The sequence below is a fragment of the Aulonocara sp. 'chitande type north' Nkhata Bay genome, linkage group LG20 (genome assembly GCF_057382095.1).
Source record: "Aulonocara sp. 'chitande type north' Nkhata Bay isolate Kocher_YH1m ecotype deep benthic linkage group LG20, A_spYH_male_GT1.1, whole genome shotgun sequence".
In the NCBI taxonomy this organism is placed as follows: Eukaryota; Metazoa; Chordata; class Actinopteri; order Cichliformes; family Cichlidae; genus Aulonocara; species Aulonocara sp. 'chitande type north' Nkhata Bay.
Genome location: NC_141363.1, coordinates 14,941,783 through 14,959,037, shown reverse-complemented (window position 1 = coordinate 14,959,037; position 17,255 = coordinate 14,941,783). Strand labels below are relative to the sequence as shown.

Genomic DNA, 17,255 nt, shown 5'->3' with positions numbered 1-17,255 from the left:
ATAATTTCAAAAAACTACAATAAGATGTTAGCAGACACAATGTCCATCATTTATATACATTCTATAGGAAAACCTGCCCGAGGATGTAAGGCTCCTCCTCAGCTCTTTTCTAGAAGGGTGACGAGGATGCCCCGTCGGTGGTCCTTCTTGGGCTCTCGTTCTCTGGGGGCCCTCTAGATGTCTAGGGCCTGGATCTCCTCCATGCCTGCATCATGTCCTGGGAAGCAGGGCTTTGGGTCCCCACACCTACTATTAGATAGTTACATGGAGAAACCTTCTGAATACAAGTGCACTCGCGCACACGGGTGTTCACAGACACACACTATCTTCCTTGCCTGCTGCCTCTAAGCATATCGACCATTGACGGTCTTGTGTGCTGCTCAGTAGGCATCTAGGTTGTTGCTTTGGTTTCCTTACCATGTTGTTCTCTTTACTTGTTTTCTTTTAGTCTCCAGCTGATTTTTAGTGTCTTTTCGCTCTGTACCTCTTAACCTGTTTTTCTTTCCTTCTCCGTTTCCTGAACTTCTCTTGACAAAGTCTTTCCCTTTCCTATCCACCAGTCATGTCTGTTCCAATTGTAATAAGTTAAAAAAAAAAAAAAATCAAATAAATACTAAAGATCAAACAAGTGGAACAGTGTGGTAAAGCCATAATGATCCACTTGGGAAAATAAAATCTGTTGGGTATTTTTATTGGCCTTCAGTTCTGATTATACAGTGCTGTATGGGACAGGCAAAAAAGGGGGGAAGTATTATTAGCATTATTATTATTATTATGTGTAAGATATGACACTTCAGGTATAAGCCACCACTGAGTAACTTTGTTCTTCATACCGGTAATGCTATACTGCCCTCTACTGAAACTAAACTGAAACCACAATAGAAAACAGACAGTTACTTTTATTTTTTTATTGAAATGTTTTTTTTCTTGAAATCAGATGACAGAAGTAATAAAAAAACAAAGATAAACAAAACAGTGTAAATGATTAGGATCATTATGAAATGAAGAGAGTAACATTGCACAATATACCCATATTTGTTGTGAATACATGACACAAAAACCTACAGAAAGACAAATACGCCCATGTAAAGTGACTGTAACTAGCTTTTAACCATAAACCCCTGTACTTATGAACCTGATCTTGACTTTGTCACACACGTCTGTTCCCACTGACAATTCAGTGATAAGTAAAATAAAGTGTTATTAAATGTGAAAGGAATCTTGGACTGAAATCTTCTAAACTCTTTGTTAATTAGCATTTCCTTTCCAAACATTCTGACACAGGACGTGTCAGATAAAAACCTTGAATTAAAGTTATACTCAATAATAAAAAAACATTTCATCCTTACTGAAATGAGCAGACACCGCTTCAGCGTAACAAACAAATGTTGCAATGTTGTTATGTTAAGTATGAACTGCTTCCTGTACTTGTATTTTATTTTGTTTGCCTTTCATTCTAAATGTGGTTTAAGTTATTACAAACACCACAGGTCATTGAACAGATAATATCCACAAGCGCCACTTCCAACATAACATTTGTGCATTTCCTAAAGCTTACTTACATTTGAATCACAAATGCATTTTACGTGCAACCACACTTGCAAACACATTTGTTTTCATTGCATAGTGAAAGTATCAAAGTAATCCACAATGAAAGAATATTACTCTTATTGTTACTTCTTACAGACTCTAGTTTTGCTATTGTCCTGTAGAGGCCGCCATACAAAATAAAGCTGCCTTGTATTGAAATGCATTTTAACTGCAATACACATCAGATGCACCAAAACACTTTTAAGATGTTATATGACAAATTTTCACTTTGTGCATATATTATAAACAGTTGAAGGGATCTACATGGCTGTCATACTAGGGTGGTCAGGGTCAAAGGTCATGATCTCCATGTGGATCAGACCTGATTGGAAAGAAAGAAAGGAAAGCAGTGTTAAAAAAATATGACTGAAATTTGGATAGTATTAGAATTCTGTTCATTTTACACACGCACACGCACACACACACACACACACACACACACACACACACACACACACACGCGCACGCACACACAGTACTCATAAATTATGTCTTCACATGTTGGCAACGTTTCCATCATCTCCATTCTCCAACATAACACCTGCACTTACTCTTCCACTCGCCAATAGCGAGCTCCAGGCTCTCGAAGGAGTCATCATAGGGCTGAGAGTCTGGTTCGCAGTCTGGGTCGTGATATTCAGCCACGTAAGGGTGGGACAATCCCTGCTTAGCTGTCAGCCTGGCCTCAGGATCCAGCAGCAACATCCCCTCCAACAGGTCTATAACTGGATGTATCAAGACACAAAACACTTTAAAGCAGATTTTTTTTAATTCAAAGATTCACTGCAGTAAAATCTACTCATCGCACATGTAAAATGTGCGTCACTGGATTCAGCAGCCATACTCTCCATATACACATACTTGAAATATCTGGTTTGAGCTTTAATCTAAGTGGAGTGTGAGGGAACATCTTTGTAAATAAAACTACTCAAGATTTCAGATGTGAATAAAATAAAGCAGCCCACCATCGTCATCCAAGCCTGGAAAAGCTTCCTTGAAGTTTTTCTTCTTTTGTGGAGGGAGACCTCGCACATATGATTGTGCCTGAAACACACATTTGTTTCCCTGTTAGAGCTTTATAAAACAGAAAAGATCAGCAGCAACAGCCAAACTAAAATCTCTGCAACACATGGAGAGTGTAAAAAGTAAGGCACGCAGACAAAGCCCTTCCAGAAACAACTGTTGCAGCTCCACAGCCTTTTAAAAACACCTGACTGCAAAACTCACATCTTTACTCTGCATCTTCTGCACCAGGGAGGAGTCTGGAGTCCCTGTTAGACGGAGGATCTTCTTCAGCTGATCGATACCTGAACAAGCTCGTTAAGAAAGGCTGAGAATATTCAACATGCACGAGGTAGATCTGTTGGCAGAGTATGCTTGCCAGCATTAGCTGAAAGCACTCTCAAATAAATACGGCTTCAAAACACTAACATGGTGCTAGTGAAGCTTTAAAATACAAAGTCCAAAATGAATGGTCAATAGCACGATGGCCGCATCAATCCTTTATGTACAGTAGATCATTTATCTATGGTAAAAACCCAGTTACCTTAAAGACTTCCTATTGTGTCCAGTTCTCTGGGAGCTTTTCATTAAAATCTTTAAGGTAAGTATTAAAGCTTGCTATGTTCTTAGAAGGGAGGCCAGATTTCATCATCACATACTCAAGAGTTCAGTGCTGTCCTACCTCAAAAAGGACTGTTAAAAAAATATATCATTGTTGTTCCCGTCTTGTCTTTTCTTCCCTTATCATCATTATTATTATTACTACCTTATTAAAAGTTTTAGCATTACACTTGAGTGATGGATTTAATAGATAGAAAACTGACTAAATATTCCTGCAAACATCACCAACTCTTGAGTCAAGATTGGGGCAATGACATAATATAGACGTAGATTTTAGCGATAACCTACTCTCAGCTTTCTGGTCATCGAGACACCAGGAATAACAAACTTTTACAGTGCTTCACCTGACTTTTTTTTTTTATTTCCTTAACATTCAAATAAAAAGAAATCACGCTGGGTTGTGTCTCCCATAACTGAGCATACAGTTTCATTAAAATGTGTGTGGATACTGTCCTGTCCTCGGAAAAGCACCTGGCCAGTGATCATTTCAGCCAGTATACAGGCAGCTGACCAGACATCCACTGCAGAGGAGAAGAGTTCAAAAAAGGACCTGAGTATTAGCACATTGTAGCATGTTGCAACAGTCTGTTTATATCTTAAACAAATAACTATTTGCTTTGAAGGTAAACAACATTATTACCTGTCTGGCTGTAGTGCATCCAGTTAAATATGACCTCTGGTGCTCTGTACCACCGTGTTACAACGTAACCAGTCATTTCACTCTCTGTATGTCTTGCCAGGCCAAAATCCAGAATCTGAGATCAAAGATATTTTGTTGCATCTTCATCTACAGTTAAAATGAAATGCTTTGCCTATTTTAAGCATGAATGAGAGGATGGTAAAATTATTTAAAGATCAAAAATCTAACTGCTACATCTTTTTTTATTTTAACTCCTGATTTTGACTGTATACTGCTTTTTTCTTTCATCTTACCTTTAATTCACAGTTCTCATTCACAGCGAGATTACCAGGCTTCAGATCCTACAAGACATTAAGTCATTAAGTCAGTGTATTACAACCTTAGAAAAATGAGCAGTTAATACAAAAAATAATACAGAAAAACCCAAACAGTTCAACATGTTGGGAAATAACATTCTGAATGGCTTCTTTACTTAGAGATAAAGGAATGTTTGCATCCTTTTTGGGTATTTCTCTCATTTATCTAAGATATAACTCCTTGTTTCCTCCATTGGCCTGTTGTGACCTGGAAATCAGTCAAGTCGGTGTGTGGTCATTAAAGATGTTCAAAGAGAAGGCAAATGTTAAAGGAGGAGCTATAAAAAAGGATGCACAGGGATGGGAAAGAGGCCATGTTTGTATCAGGTAATGTTTCTTCTGTTTAGTGGGTCATTCCAAGAGCTGTATACAACTTGTACTTACAGTTTTACCTTAATGCTGGTAAAAAGCAATGACATCTCAGAATTGTCTACTTTTCATTTTCAGGCATGTGGAAGAAAATTATTTCTGAAACACTGCCAAAACACAGAGCTCTCAGGACGATGTTTTTAAATGTAAACACAAAAACCGATCACATGTTGCCTTGCAAGACTATTTGCATGAAATGAGTTACTAATCCCTCTTTTATTACTCTTAATTATTTTGCTCCATTTATTTTTATGTAAACACAATTGTACATTAATACTTTGGGTTAGGTAGCTTCATTTTGAATGCCTTTGAGCATATTTTAAAATGAACCTGAATTATTAGATTCCTCAAAGACAGTAGGCCTCAAAAATGAAAAATGTGCATTTTCTTTCAGTCTGGCATGAAAGTTGAATGAAAATGGCAAAATAGTATTTTTCCTCATTTTAAGTCTAAGAATTTCATGTTAAAAAAATATTAATACAATCCAACTTTATCTATCCATCCATTCGCTTCCGCTTAACCTTTCCAGGATCACGGGGCGCTGGAGCCTATCCCAACTGTCATAGGGCGAGAGGCAGGGTACACCCTGGAGAGGATGCTAATATGTTGCAGGGCTAACACATAGAGACAACCATTCGCACTCACTCATTAACTCATAGATTCACACCTATGGGCAATTTAGATTGGCCAATTAACCTATCCCCACTAACTGCATGTGTCTGGACTGTGGGAAGAAGCCGAAGTACCCAAGGAGAACACGGGCAGAACATGCAAACTGCACACAGAAAGACCCCGGGCTGATGGTGGAATTGAACTCGGGACCTTCTTGCTGTGCAGCAACAGTGCTAACCACCTTGCTGATTCAACTTTGTACCATTCAGAAATTTCGACTGGTTATCTTTTTTTAATGTGAAGTTTGTGCTCTAATGCCATTATCTATGTCTAATATCTGGACTACAGCTTTAAGGCTAACTGTGCCTGTGTGACAAAGTATAAATATGCCAAAATCACTTCACTGGACCATTTTCAGAAACATAAAGTCTCATTTTGCCCAATGTACCCAATGTAAATGCAAAATTGAGGACTGGAGTCAACTGAAGTAGATCAGTGTGAAAAGGGTTACTAAGCTCTTCTTGAAACTATTTTCACACATGCACTCCAGCCCTAAACTTTTCTACACTTTACCCGACCCAATAGCACAGTAATTGTCCAGTCCTGCAGTGTGATAGAAGGGATAACTGTGAAAAATATCTGGATCTACCAGTGGAGAATACTTTGAAACATCCAAGGAGATGCAGGCCACTGTCATCTCAGTAAAAAGTTCTGAAAGATCTGAAAATAGGTTAGGAATTGTCATGAAGTCTACTCCCATGCGACTTTTTAAAATATTTTTTGATTCAGACACTGCTGTCAATAAAAAATGAGGTGTAATGTGTTAAAAAGTGCTAGGACCAATTCTGTTTACATTATACATGCTTCCCTTAGGCAGTATCATTAGAAGACATAGCATACATTTTCACTGCTATGCAGATGACACCCAGCTCTATCTGTCCATGAAGCCAGATAACACACACCAATTAGTTAAACTGCAGGAATGTCTTAAAGACATAAAGACCTGGATGGCCGCTAACTTTCTGCTTCTTAATTCAGATAAAACTGAGGTTATTGTACTCAGCCCTGAAAAGCTTAGAAATATGGTATCTAACCAGATTCTTACTCTGGATGGCATTACCTTGGCCTCCAGTAACACTGTGAGGAATCTTGGAGTCATTTTTGACCAGGATATGTCCTTCAATGCACATATTAAACAAATATGTAAGACTGCGTTCTTCCATTTGCGCAACATCTCTAAAATTAGAAATATCCTGTCTCAGAGTGACGCTGAAAAACGAGTTCATGCTTTTATTACTTCCAGGCTGGACTACTGTAATTCATTATTATCAATATGTCCAAAAAACTCGCTGAAAAGCCTTCAGCTAATCCAAAATGCTGCAGCAAGAGTCCTGACAGGGACTAGAAAGAGAGAGCAGATTTCTCCTGTTTTGGCTTCCCTTCATTGGCTTCCTGTTAAATCCAGAATTGAATTCAAAATCCTGCTCCTCACATACAAGGTCTTAAATAATCAGGCCCCATCTTATCTCAATGACCTTGTAGTACCATATCACCTTATTAGAGCACTTCGCTCTCGCTCTGCAGGCCTACTTGTTGTTCCTAGAGTATTTAAAAGTAGAATGGGAGGCAGAGCCTTCAGTTTTCAGGCCCCTCTTCTGTGGAACCAGCTTCCAGTTTGGATTCGGGAGACAGACACTATCTCTACTTTTAAGATTAGGCTTAAAACTTTCCTTTTTGCTAAAGCATATAGTTAGGGCTGGACCAGGTGACCCTGAATCCTCCCTTAGTTATGCTGCAATAGGCTGCCGGGGGATTCCCATGATGCATTGAGTTTTTCCTTTCCAGTCACCTTTCTCACTCACTATGTATTAATAGACCTCTCTGCATTGAATCATATCTGTTATTAAGCTCTGTCTCTCTTCCACAGCATGTCTTTTATCCTGTCTTCCTTCTCTCACCCCAACCGGTCGCAGCAGATGGCCCCGCCCCTCCCTGAGCCTGGTTCTGCCGGAGGTTTCTTCCTGTTAAAAGGGAGTTTTTCCTTCCCACTGTTGCCAAAGTGCTTGGTCATAGGGGGTCATATGATTGTTGGGTTTTTCTCTGTATCTATGAAGCGCCTTGAGGCGACTTTTGTTGTGATTTGGCGCTATATAAATAAAATAAAATTGAATTGAATTGAATTAAAAACAAGTAGAAAGGCTGAGTTGTTAGACCACATACTACATGGGTGCTAACACTATGAGCAATGAGTCCTAAGTTTCATTATGCTGGCTGCAGGTCTCTGTCCTCTTTGCTAAAAAAAAAAGAAACAAAACAAAAACAAAAAAACAATGACACTGACCCAGGTAAGGTAGTTTCTGCTGAATATTTCCAATCTGTATGCTAAGCTAACTAAACTGTTAGCTAGCTCAAACGTCATACTGGTCCAGCATGAAGGTAAAAAAGTAGATTTCCCAAAATGCCAAACTATTCTTCTAACAGCACTTTAGAGGCAAACATGATTCTGAGTGAGAATGCGGTAAGTCTGGTAAAATTCAGTAATGTTCATATACCCACCCGATGAATGATCCCTGCAGAGTGAATGTACTGTGAAGAAAGAGAAGAAACTGTTTACACCCACAGTATAACACAGCATGTGTCATGTTTAATATAGCAGGCAGTTGCACAGGTTTACTACTCTGTAAACAAAGCCTCCACCCGCACCAGCAAACCCAGTTGCTGTGATGTCACAGAAGCACTGATAACAAGAAGAAAACATCTTGCGATCAAAGATTCTGGCAGTTAAATTCAAAGACACAAAGCTGGCATTGTTTCCCACTTTGAAACCAGAATTCCATACAGTATCCTGGTTACACATTGACGAGCATTACATGAGAAGCATATGTAAAGCTAACTCAGTCTAGCATCCATTAACTGAACAGGCTGGGTGTGCTCTGAGTATTTAAAATAAACACAGTTTACATTTAAATAATATAGACTGAATTTAGAACAACTTAGTAAGTCCAGAGAACTGATTCCCCAATCTTAATTTGCAAGATTTATTTCAGTTTGTGTCGCAAAGAATAAAGATTTAACAAAGGTTTAACAAATATGCCAGACACCATATTTATATACAGTCCTCCATTTTCAGTGGTGATTGGAAAGTTTTCTGACAAGTAGTTCATGGCCAGGTGAGGCCGATTAAGCAGATAAAAGGTCTGGATTTGATTTGGTAGCTGTTCACTGGACTTAGGCTGAACACAGTAAACCTGTCAGAGAAACATTGAAAAACAACAATCTGGTTCATTCTTAAAACGTAGGAAACCACTCAGCTCAGTGACAGCAAAAGGCCCGAGAGGACGATGACAACCACGGTCTGAAGACGTAGAGACTGGTCATGTTTCTCAGTAAATATCTGAGAATACAGACTTGAGCGAATACATTCATTTCGTCATGTTAGGAAGCTGTCTTTCGTTTTCACTCTGCATGTTTCACCTTGTGCTGCTGCTGCAGTATTTTATTACCTTAAAGCATTCAGTTCAGACTTGTTACTTGCTGACTGCGGCACAGTGGTGCAGCGGTCAGCACTATCGCCTCACAACAAGAAGATTCATGCTTTAAACTGGAGCTTACACATCCTCTCTGTGCTTGTGCGAATTTCCTGCAGGGACTCTGGGTTAATCCAACAGATCTCAGGCATGTATGCTGGTCTAATTAGCAATTCTAAATTGGCCGTGGATCTGAGGCAGATAGAGTGTTTGAAGTGTTTAGCCTAAAGCACTTTGACTGGAAAGAAGTACTAGAAAAGCAATATATAAATGTCAGTCTATTCTATTCCATATACTCTAAGATCCAGCAATTAATTCTTGTCCTCTGTGAGCGACATGAGTCTGAAACCTCTCCATCGACCAAAAATTATGCAACGTATCAGAGTCCAACTGTAGTGTCAAGAGGACATCCTGGTTTTCCTTTTGATGCCACATTTTAGGGGGTTGGTGTAACAGAGCACGTCGACTTTCGTTTAAAAATCATGAGCATTGCAGCTTCCACATTTCATGGCTACAAGGAAGGTTAGCTGATGGTTTCTTCAACCTTAGGTTCTTATCTTCAGTAGTATTTCAGCTTGTACAGTAATTTTAACTCTTTCAAAACAAAACTTTTATACAATGTCTCTTATAGTGGACAGCAGAACTTACTAACTCCTATTTGTGAGTGAGACAGATGTATAGCCGTCTGGGGATGATGTTGAGGAGGGCCAGAGCAAGAAGGTGAAAGCTCAAAGGACAAACCAGCTTTCAGGGAGACTGAGCAGGGATAAAGTGACTGCACCCAGCGCCCATTGTGGATGAGAAGCAATTTGTGAGCAAGGACAAGAAAACAGAACAACACTAGCAACAACCACAAAGACCGCAGGCAGTCTGATTACATCAGGCAGTAGTTATGCAACCACGTTGCCTGGTTAATTAAATAATAATAATAATAATAATAATAATAATAATAATAGTTCTTCAAGATTTGGCAGTCGATCAAAGTGACCAATCGTCTTAACGTCCTTGATAAGGGTAAAAAGAATAATGTCTGCAGGGGAGTCAAACTTACTGCTGTCAGGTGAAGTTATGGAGGAGTAGCAGGGTGAAAGCTGTACCTCTCCTTTCTTTATCAATTCAATGTTAAACCTACTATAATTGAGTTTTTAACATGAAAACAGAACAACACTGCTTGCAACTAGCAAAACACTAATTAGACAATCTGGCTTTTAAAAAGTCACAGCATACAAACCACAGGGAGGCGCTCATCTCTGAAAGCACATATGTTCACATCTATGGCATGACTTGGATCCAGATATACTGGGTCCTAGTTATAGACAGTACAATAAGTTGAGGCAGATTCTTCAAGATTACCCATATGGAAAAGAAATAGTAAAAACTTATAAAAGACTTGCATAAGATGTGGCCTACTTCATATAGGGAATCATATAAGGCTTATATGATTTACTCATGAGAGTGGCCACTTTCTCATTACTTTCATATATTGTTTTAGTAAGTATCCAAAACATACAAGTTTCATTTATATAATTTTTCAAAGGATCTTATATCTGTTTTCACTCTTGTATGCTTTTCATACAGGTTTCACACAAGACAGATACAAACTTTATAAGATTTGTATATATCTTTTCCATAGGCAAATAGCCATTTTCAACCTGCCGTCATGATTTTACTAAGAATTGACGTCAGCATGGAAAGAAGTGCACCTCAAAAAGGAGCACCTCACATCTCACCTTTCCACAAGGGTTACACAACACTGGCACTGTCACTGCTTTCATCCCTCGCTGCTTAACTGAGAGCGAGATGACGCTCCAGCAAACACTTTCAGCTCAATGTATCACACTTAAACAGCCTCCCCACTGAGAAAATGTTATAGTCTTCATTAAGCCACTGATAATAATCAAGGAAGCACTCACCTTCAAGCCTCTTAGAAGCTGGTAGAACAGGTATGTGACGATGCGATTGCTTAATCTCTTGGTCTTCATAATGTGGCCCAGATCCTGGGCTACGAAGGGCATTACCATATAACTAGAGGGAAAAGAACAAGAGTGAGAGGCCAGCAGCGGTTTACAAACAGACAAACACACAGACAATGTAAACCAGCATGTGGGGGGTGTGGCACATTTACCACTGTGTCGCGCCCCCGCTTCCTGAAACAAATGTGTTTAGAAATGTGGAAACTGAAATGAACAGCAGTGACTTTGCAAAGTGAAATGTTTTTAAATTTTCCTGGCACTGTTTTTTTTAGTTTCAGTTCATGCTTGGATGTTACTGTTATCTCATGACCTCAGGATCTGTGTCTTTTGCCCACCTTCGTCCCGTCTCTGAGTGAGTGTCTTTGTCCCCCTGTGTATGCTGTATAGTCATAGCCTTCATGTCTCAGTGTTTGCCGTGTTGTGGTTATTCCCTGTCTGTGGCGGGGCACAGTCCGCAGTGCCGCTGCAGGGAGATGGATGCACCTCGCCGGCAAAAAAGGCTGTGCTATCTGTCAGAATGATGTTGTTGTTGTGGTGTATGTGTCAGCTGTGAGCTGTGGAGCTGTAGCCGAGTGTGTGAACAGCAACCAGAAGAAAAAAAAGTGTGAAATGCTCAAAAGCATGAAAGTGTGGTCATCGGGTCTGTTGGGGTATTGCTACACTGTCACTCTTAGCAGGTTTTCTCTTGTCTGTTCATCAGACAGACAGACAGACAGACAGCAGTCAGTAAACAGGTGCTGTCAGTTAAATGTAGTGAGATTTGGAACAGTACTGCAGCTGTAACTCATGTGTGTATTTTATATGTTTTTATTTATCTGTTGTTTTGCATTTCATTGTATTATTTTGTGTATTTTTTGTCAGGACTACATTGTTTTACATTGTCTTATGGTTTGCTCAAATTTTTATTTATTGTTTTTGAGATGAAAGGTAGCCTCCTGGCTAAGTCTGGCATATTTACATTGATACATGTTCAATAATACGCAAAGTTTTTAAGCAGAGGTTTGCTCTCTGTTCATTGTCCTGCATTCATTATCTTCACCTGTCGTTAACTGCTTTCAGCTGCGTCTTCTCTTTTGCATCAACTTTGGCCATTGGCTGCTTTTTCGCATATTTTCAGTCCAGTCCTTATAAGTGACTGGACTGAAAATGAGCACAAAAGCAGAGGAATGCTTTTTTGTTCGTTAAGTCACCTATGAGCCATTCAGGCATTAAAAAAAGTCACCTATCTCAAACCAGGATGAATTAGTATTGTGTCTACACATAACAGACAACTGAGCAAAGAACTCATTTTAAATTGTTATAGGAACTAGCAGCCTGTCACAAAGTGCATTATATGCTCTAATGTTTTAGTTGAGCTAAGTTGGCTTACACAGTTTAACAGGCATAAAATAGTATTTCTGCACTCACATTCCCAAAGAGCCTTTAGCTGAAATCCTGACATGACGTGCAGTAAGTCCTTAAAGTTTTGAGGAAACTGAACAAGTGGAGGACAAAGGACAAAGTATCTGAAAGCGATGTTGTAGGGAAAAAAAAACACCAGCAAAGACCTGACACAGTACCTAAGAGATGGTGTTGTTTGAATTGTTGGACTAGAGCACTGTGAGGGATCATTTTGACAGAGAGCTGAACGAAAGGCAGCCAATGTACAAAGAAGAGCTTTGAATGCCCTTCAAGAAGCCTGGAGAACTATTCCTGAAGACGACTAAAAGAAAGCTTATCTAAGAGAGGTCAGGCTGTAAATGCTGAGTTATTTTCATGTCTGTTGATTAATAGGCCCATGCTCTGATTTCCTCTACACAGCTGTGCCTGCTTTAAATCTGCTTCTGTCTGAGAGCCTGAAGATCCTGGCCATTTAATATTATTTTTCCAGTCCCATCCTTGCATACTGAGAAGTACCCACACTCTCTGAATGATATTATGTACTGTAGATGATGAAACACACAAATTGATAGCAAAATACACCGAGGGACATTTTCTTAAACTGTTGAAGTTGCGTCTTACACAGTTTGTCACGATGGTGAAGCCCTTTCCAATCTTTACTTCTGACAGACTTGCACTCTTTGGGATTTTTTTTAACACAGTTGTGTTACTGACCTGTTGCCATGACAGTGTCAGATGTTTTACCCAGTATGTTTTTAACTTTATAGATACATACTTTGCTGAAATGTGTTGCTGAAGTCAAAATCAGGTAATTCTTTCTTTTTACATGCATCAGGTCCCAATCAGCCCAAATAGCAAAGAGAAATTAAAGATGCATGTCATGTAAGAGTTCGGGTCTTAGGAGGTTAATAATCAAAATTACTTACTTTTAGCATCTGATATATTGTGTTTGTATTTTTTTGGGTTTAAAACACAGGGTTTGTAAGTCACTGCATTCTGTTTTTGTTCAAATTAACAGAGCTGAATAGTGCATTTGAAGCTTTTTACATGTGGAGACACAGTTGGACAACTGCTAAAAAGACAGCCAAAACAAACAAGAATCAGCTTGCCCTCACACTAGCTTTTTTGAACTTTTCACACATCCATCCACACACACGTACATGCACGCGCACACATGCATGCGGGGTCTCAACAAGTTGCAACAACTAGTGGGAGAATGCTACCCCTGACTTTCAACTTACAATGTTTGGAATTTCTCCAGTGTGGGGTCAGGTGTGAAGACATTAAGAAGGCAGATCACCTTTAATGAAAAACACAGTGAGGAAATTAGTAAAACACCAATAGCTCAAGAACAGACTTACAGTGTATGAAACACTTCAGGAGCTCTATATTTGTCAGGGGGTCACATACAGTTCAGTGTTGGTAGTAGGATAGGAGGTAAAATCTACTAGTTCTGGGTTCTGGGTTTTTGTGACTTTGTGACTCCTGTTTTCAAAGCTGTAAATAAAAGTAACATCTTTGTTACAGTGAGTCATTGAACATCAAAGGGATCCAACTTTGAACATCTTTGCACTATCTAAAAATAAAGTGTGATGGTTAGAAATTGTTTAAAAAAAGAAGAAGCTTGAATTAAAAACAACAACAACAACAAGTGATTCACATTTTTAAACATGTTTCCACATGTCAATGGAAGCAAAGCTGAAACTCATTTAAATGTTTTTCCAAGGAAAATACTGAGCGATGAGGGTTCCACCAATACACAACAGTCTCAGATCATCAAGGCCCACTGATGAGATTATGGGGCTTTTGTTGAAGGGTCAACAAAGTGTGCTTATCCTCAAAATTGACCTTTTTTTCCAGACAGGAGAAAAAAGAGCAAAGGTTATAATTAACTCATGTGTATCTTTCCCAACAGAGTCACTTTGACAGCACTAATTTTATATACTAGAGTTCTTCTAATGACATTCAAATTACAAATTTACAGCTTAGAAAAATGACAAATTCAGATGTTTCTGTCATGCTAGAGTCTGACCTTGCTGTCTGAGTAAGGATTAAGCATAAGCACCTACTGTATGACAGGGATTATAATGCTTAATGTTAATAAATCATCTTATTTTCATTGACTTTTCTTACATTGTCATGCTGTATGTGGCGGAGCAGCCTGAGCTCTCTGTAGGCCCGCGTGGCGTGGATGAGGGACTGAAAAGGCCGGTAGAGCTTCTTGATGGCCACCTTCTCCTTGGTCTTCTGGTCGATGGCAGAGCTAAATGGGACCAACCACAGACTCAGTGATTGAAAACACAGTGGCCATTGTAATCTAGCACTGCTATTAATCTGTACTAATTTCGGTGCTGAATATTCTAATCTAATCTAAAAAAATCAGTGAGCTGATAAAGTCATTGAACTAATAGAGTCATACATTGACACAATAACAAATACAATACATATATATCACATGGCTGACCAATCCATTCATTAACTAAACACTGATAAGTATTGCTGCTCTTTGGAAATGTGCTCTGAATGAGCCATGAAAATTTCCCAAACAGAGATGAATGTTTGGTCCATATGTTGCTCATATTTGCAGTTTCCTACGCAGGACATCTGGTTTTGACTGACTGCGCTTGCCTCAAATCCACTGCAGGTCTGCCTTATATATGCCAGCGGTAGGGTGTGTTGGGATATTTGGGCCACATGTGGTCCAAATAACACTTACCAGCGCTGTACTGCACTGTAAATGCCTAAAAAATAACCCAGAATAGGTCCAACCCTAACATAACTATCTTGTTTCATAATGTTACTTTATGTTACATTACATTATGTTATTTTACATTATGTTATCTTACATCAGGTCATGTTACGTAATGCAACATTACATTGTTACGATGCATTGCATTAGCTTACATTATGTTATGTTGCCTTTGATTATGTGACCTATTTATCTGTAAAGCCAGAAATGCAGCGTTCGAAAAGTATTCACGTATTCTGCAACACTAACGAAAATCTTTATGATAATATCAGTAATACGATTCTGTCTGTCAGTAGCTTATCATTAGGCAGAGCCACGTCTGGGATATCCTGGATTCCTGCAGGCTGGGTTCTTCTGTGTTAGTGGAGAGATTCTTGTCATATCAGAGAACCTGCATTGACTTGCTGAGTGGCCTCAGGCGGACAATTGTGTTTCTGTTAACAGAAACAGATGAAAGCCAGCTAGACCCATTCAGGGAGCGAAATGAATTTCCAAGAAATTCAGAAACCTTAGTGAAAAACATTTCAAGACGATCATTTAAATATATTCAGACTAAGCAGAGAGGAATGAAGCCACACTAAGCCGTTTTTAAAACGCAACATTACCTAATGGAAAATCATTATATTACCACACACTTTAACATGTTTACCAGTTTTCCAAATCCTTTATGATTGTTGAAGTTGGGTCTTTTTGTTATTTTTGTTGTTGTTGTTTTTACATTTTGTGTTTAAAACGCCATAATAAATACTTCCCTAGAGGGGATGAATTCGTTGTTGGTACTAAACCACGTCAAATAATAGTTTAATATGTTTAGCCTTTTAGGGCAGTTTTAAACTTAATCGTAGGCCACCAAAAGACAACCAAAAAACACAACAAAAACAACTTTATAGTTTTCTGTACACAGTAGGGAAAGGAGCGATACAAATTATGTCTGCACTGTCGCCATCGCCCAGGTAAACTCACCACACTGTCCCGTAAGCTCCGGAGCCGATGGCCTGCAGGTTCGCGTATCTATGCGGGACGTCCCAAGTCGTTTTCTGGATCTCCATTCTGTGGAAACCCGGTCTCACCGGGGAATCCTTCACTGGAGACTCCATGGCGCTGGGGTTTTTTTTGTTCTCCAATCGGGTTTTGACCAAGAAAGTTCTTTACAGCCTCGGTCTTGCAACCTGACAGGTGAGCTCTAGGGTAGGATCCGCATAGAGACACGCCCACGCGTCCTAGTAGCCTGCCCCCGGTCACGTGAGCAGCTGAATCGAGGGTTATCGGCTCGTGCCTGACCTGTAAAACCACATATACCTTTTCAGCCGAGCCAAAGCTGAATATTATTTTTCCAGTCCCATCTTTGCTTACTGAGAAGTACTCACACTCTCTGAATGATATTATGTACTGTAGATGATGAAACACACAAATTGATAGCAAAATACACCGAGGGACATTTTCTTAAACTGTTGAAGTTGCGTCTTACACAGTTTGTCACGATGGTGAAGCCCTTTCCAATCTTTACTACTGACAGACTTGCACTCTTTGGGATTTTTTCAGCCAGCGCATATTGGGAATGGTACAGGCACCGATCGGTTTACTATCGCCCATTTGCTGGGAGTAAGGGCGCCCTCCGTTTGCGAGGTGCGCCTGCTGCTTGCGGCACAGGGAGGAGAGGGCGGGGGAGTAGCATCTAATAACCAACTCGCAAAATAACACAAAATAAAAACAAAACAACAAACACGAAAACACCAGACATTATGAAACAGACTTATAATTTGCACCGATGTTTTTTCGAAATTCTATACGGGAAAAGTGAGCGCGAGAGCCCTCGGTGCGCCTGCTCGCTGCTGAAGTCAAAGTAAACTTTATTGTCATCTCCGCTACACAAGTCCAGTATATAGAGAGAGGAGACGATGAGGCTCCAGTTACAGCTCTGCAAGTAAACAAATAATAAATATAAGAACAGTAAGACAAAAAATACCCTTTAGGACTCGGGGTAAAGCGATCAATAACAATTTAAAGTTTATAATTTACAGTTCTATGATTTAAAGTCTCACACACAACCCGTCGAAAGAGGAGGGAGACTGCTGCTTCCAAGTAGAGCACATTTCAGTCGTAATGTTGTAAATTATGTATTCATGATTTGAATCCTGGTTTGTGTGAAATCCCAGAAATACACCTTAGACAAAGTGAATCTGTGAACTAAGGTGTAGGTCTATTAGGTTATGTTGTGGTGATCCTCGAGTTGGGGGACTTGTGTTCATACTGGAGTGCAAAATTAAAACCAATGGAAGATGGACAAGAAAAGTTCAAAGCCATCAAGTCCTCAGTTTAGAAAAAAGAGAAAAGAAGAGGAGGAGAAACGAGCAAAAGATACAGGTAAGCAGATGTGTCATTGGATAATGCAGTGGTTCCCAAACGTTTTTTGCTGGGCCCCCCTTTGTTTTACAA

General features: G+C 39.5%; 1 protein-coding gene across 1 annotated transcript; it reads right to left on the bottom strand.

The window, feature by feature from the left end:
* Nucleotides 1-873: 873 nt before the first annotated feature.
* Nucleotides 874-16,046, bottom strand: LOC147305314 (mitogen-activated protein kinase 14A). Its single transcript, XM_086278138.1, has 12 exons — nt 15,783-16,046; nt 14,204-14,333; nt 13,312-13,370; nt 10,631-10,742; nt 7,747-7,776; nt 4,147-4,194; nt 3,854-3,968; nt 3,663-3,734; nt 2,818-2,897; nt 2,556-2,634; nt 2,142-2,315; nt 874-1,912 (listed from the first exon to the last, which is right to left on the bottom strand). The coding sequence occupies exons 1-12, from the start codon at nt 15,914-15,916 to the stop codon at nt 1,851-1,853; spliced, it is 1,095 nt and encodes a 364-aa protein (XP_086134264.1). The 5' UTR covers nt 15,917-16,046; the 3' UTR covers nt 874-1,850.
* Nucleotides 16,047-17,255: the final 1,209 nt, after the last annotated feature.

Coding starts and splice junctions, on each gene's coding strand:
- LOC147305314 (XM_086278138.1), bottom strand. CDS start 15,916: ATGGAGTCTCCAGTGAAGGATTCCCCGGTGAGACCGGGTTTCCACAGA. Junction 3,969..4,146: donor ATGAGAACTGTGAATTAAAG/GTAAGATGAAAG, acceptor CTTTGATCTCAG/ATTCTGGATTTTGGCCTGGC. Junction 1,913..2,141: donor CGCTATTGGCGAGTGGAAGA/GTAAGTGCAGGT, acceptor CTTTCCAATCAG/GTCTGATCCACATGGAGATC.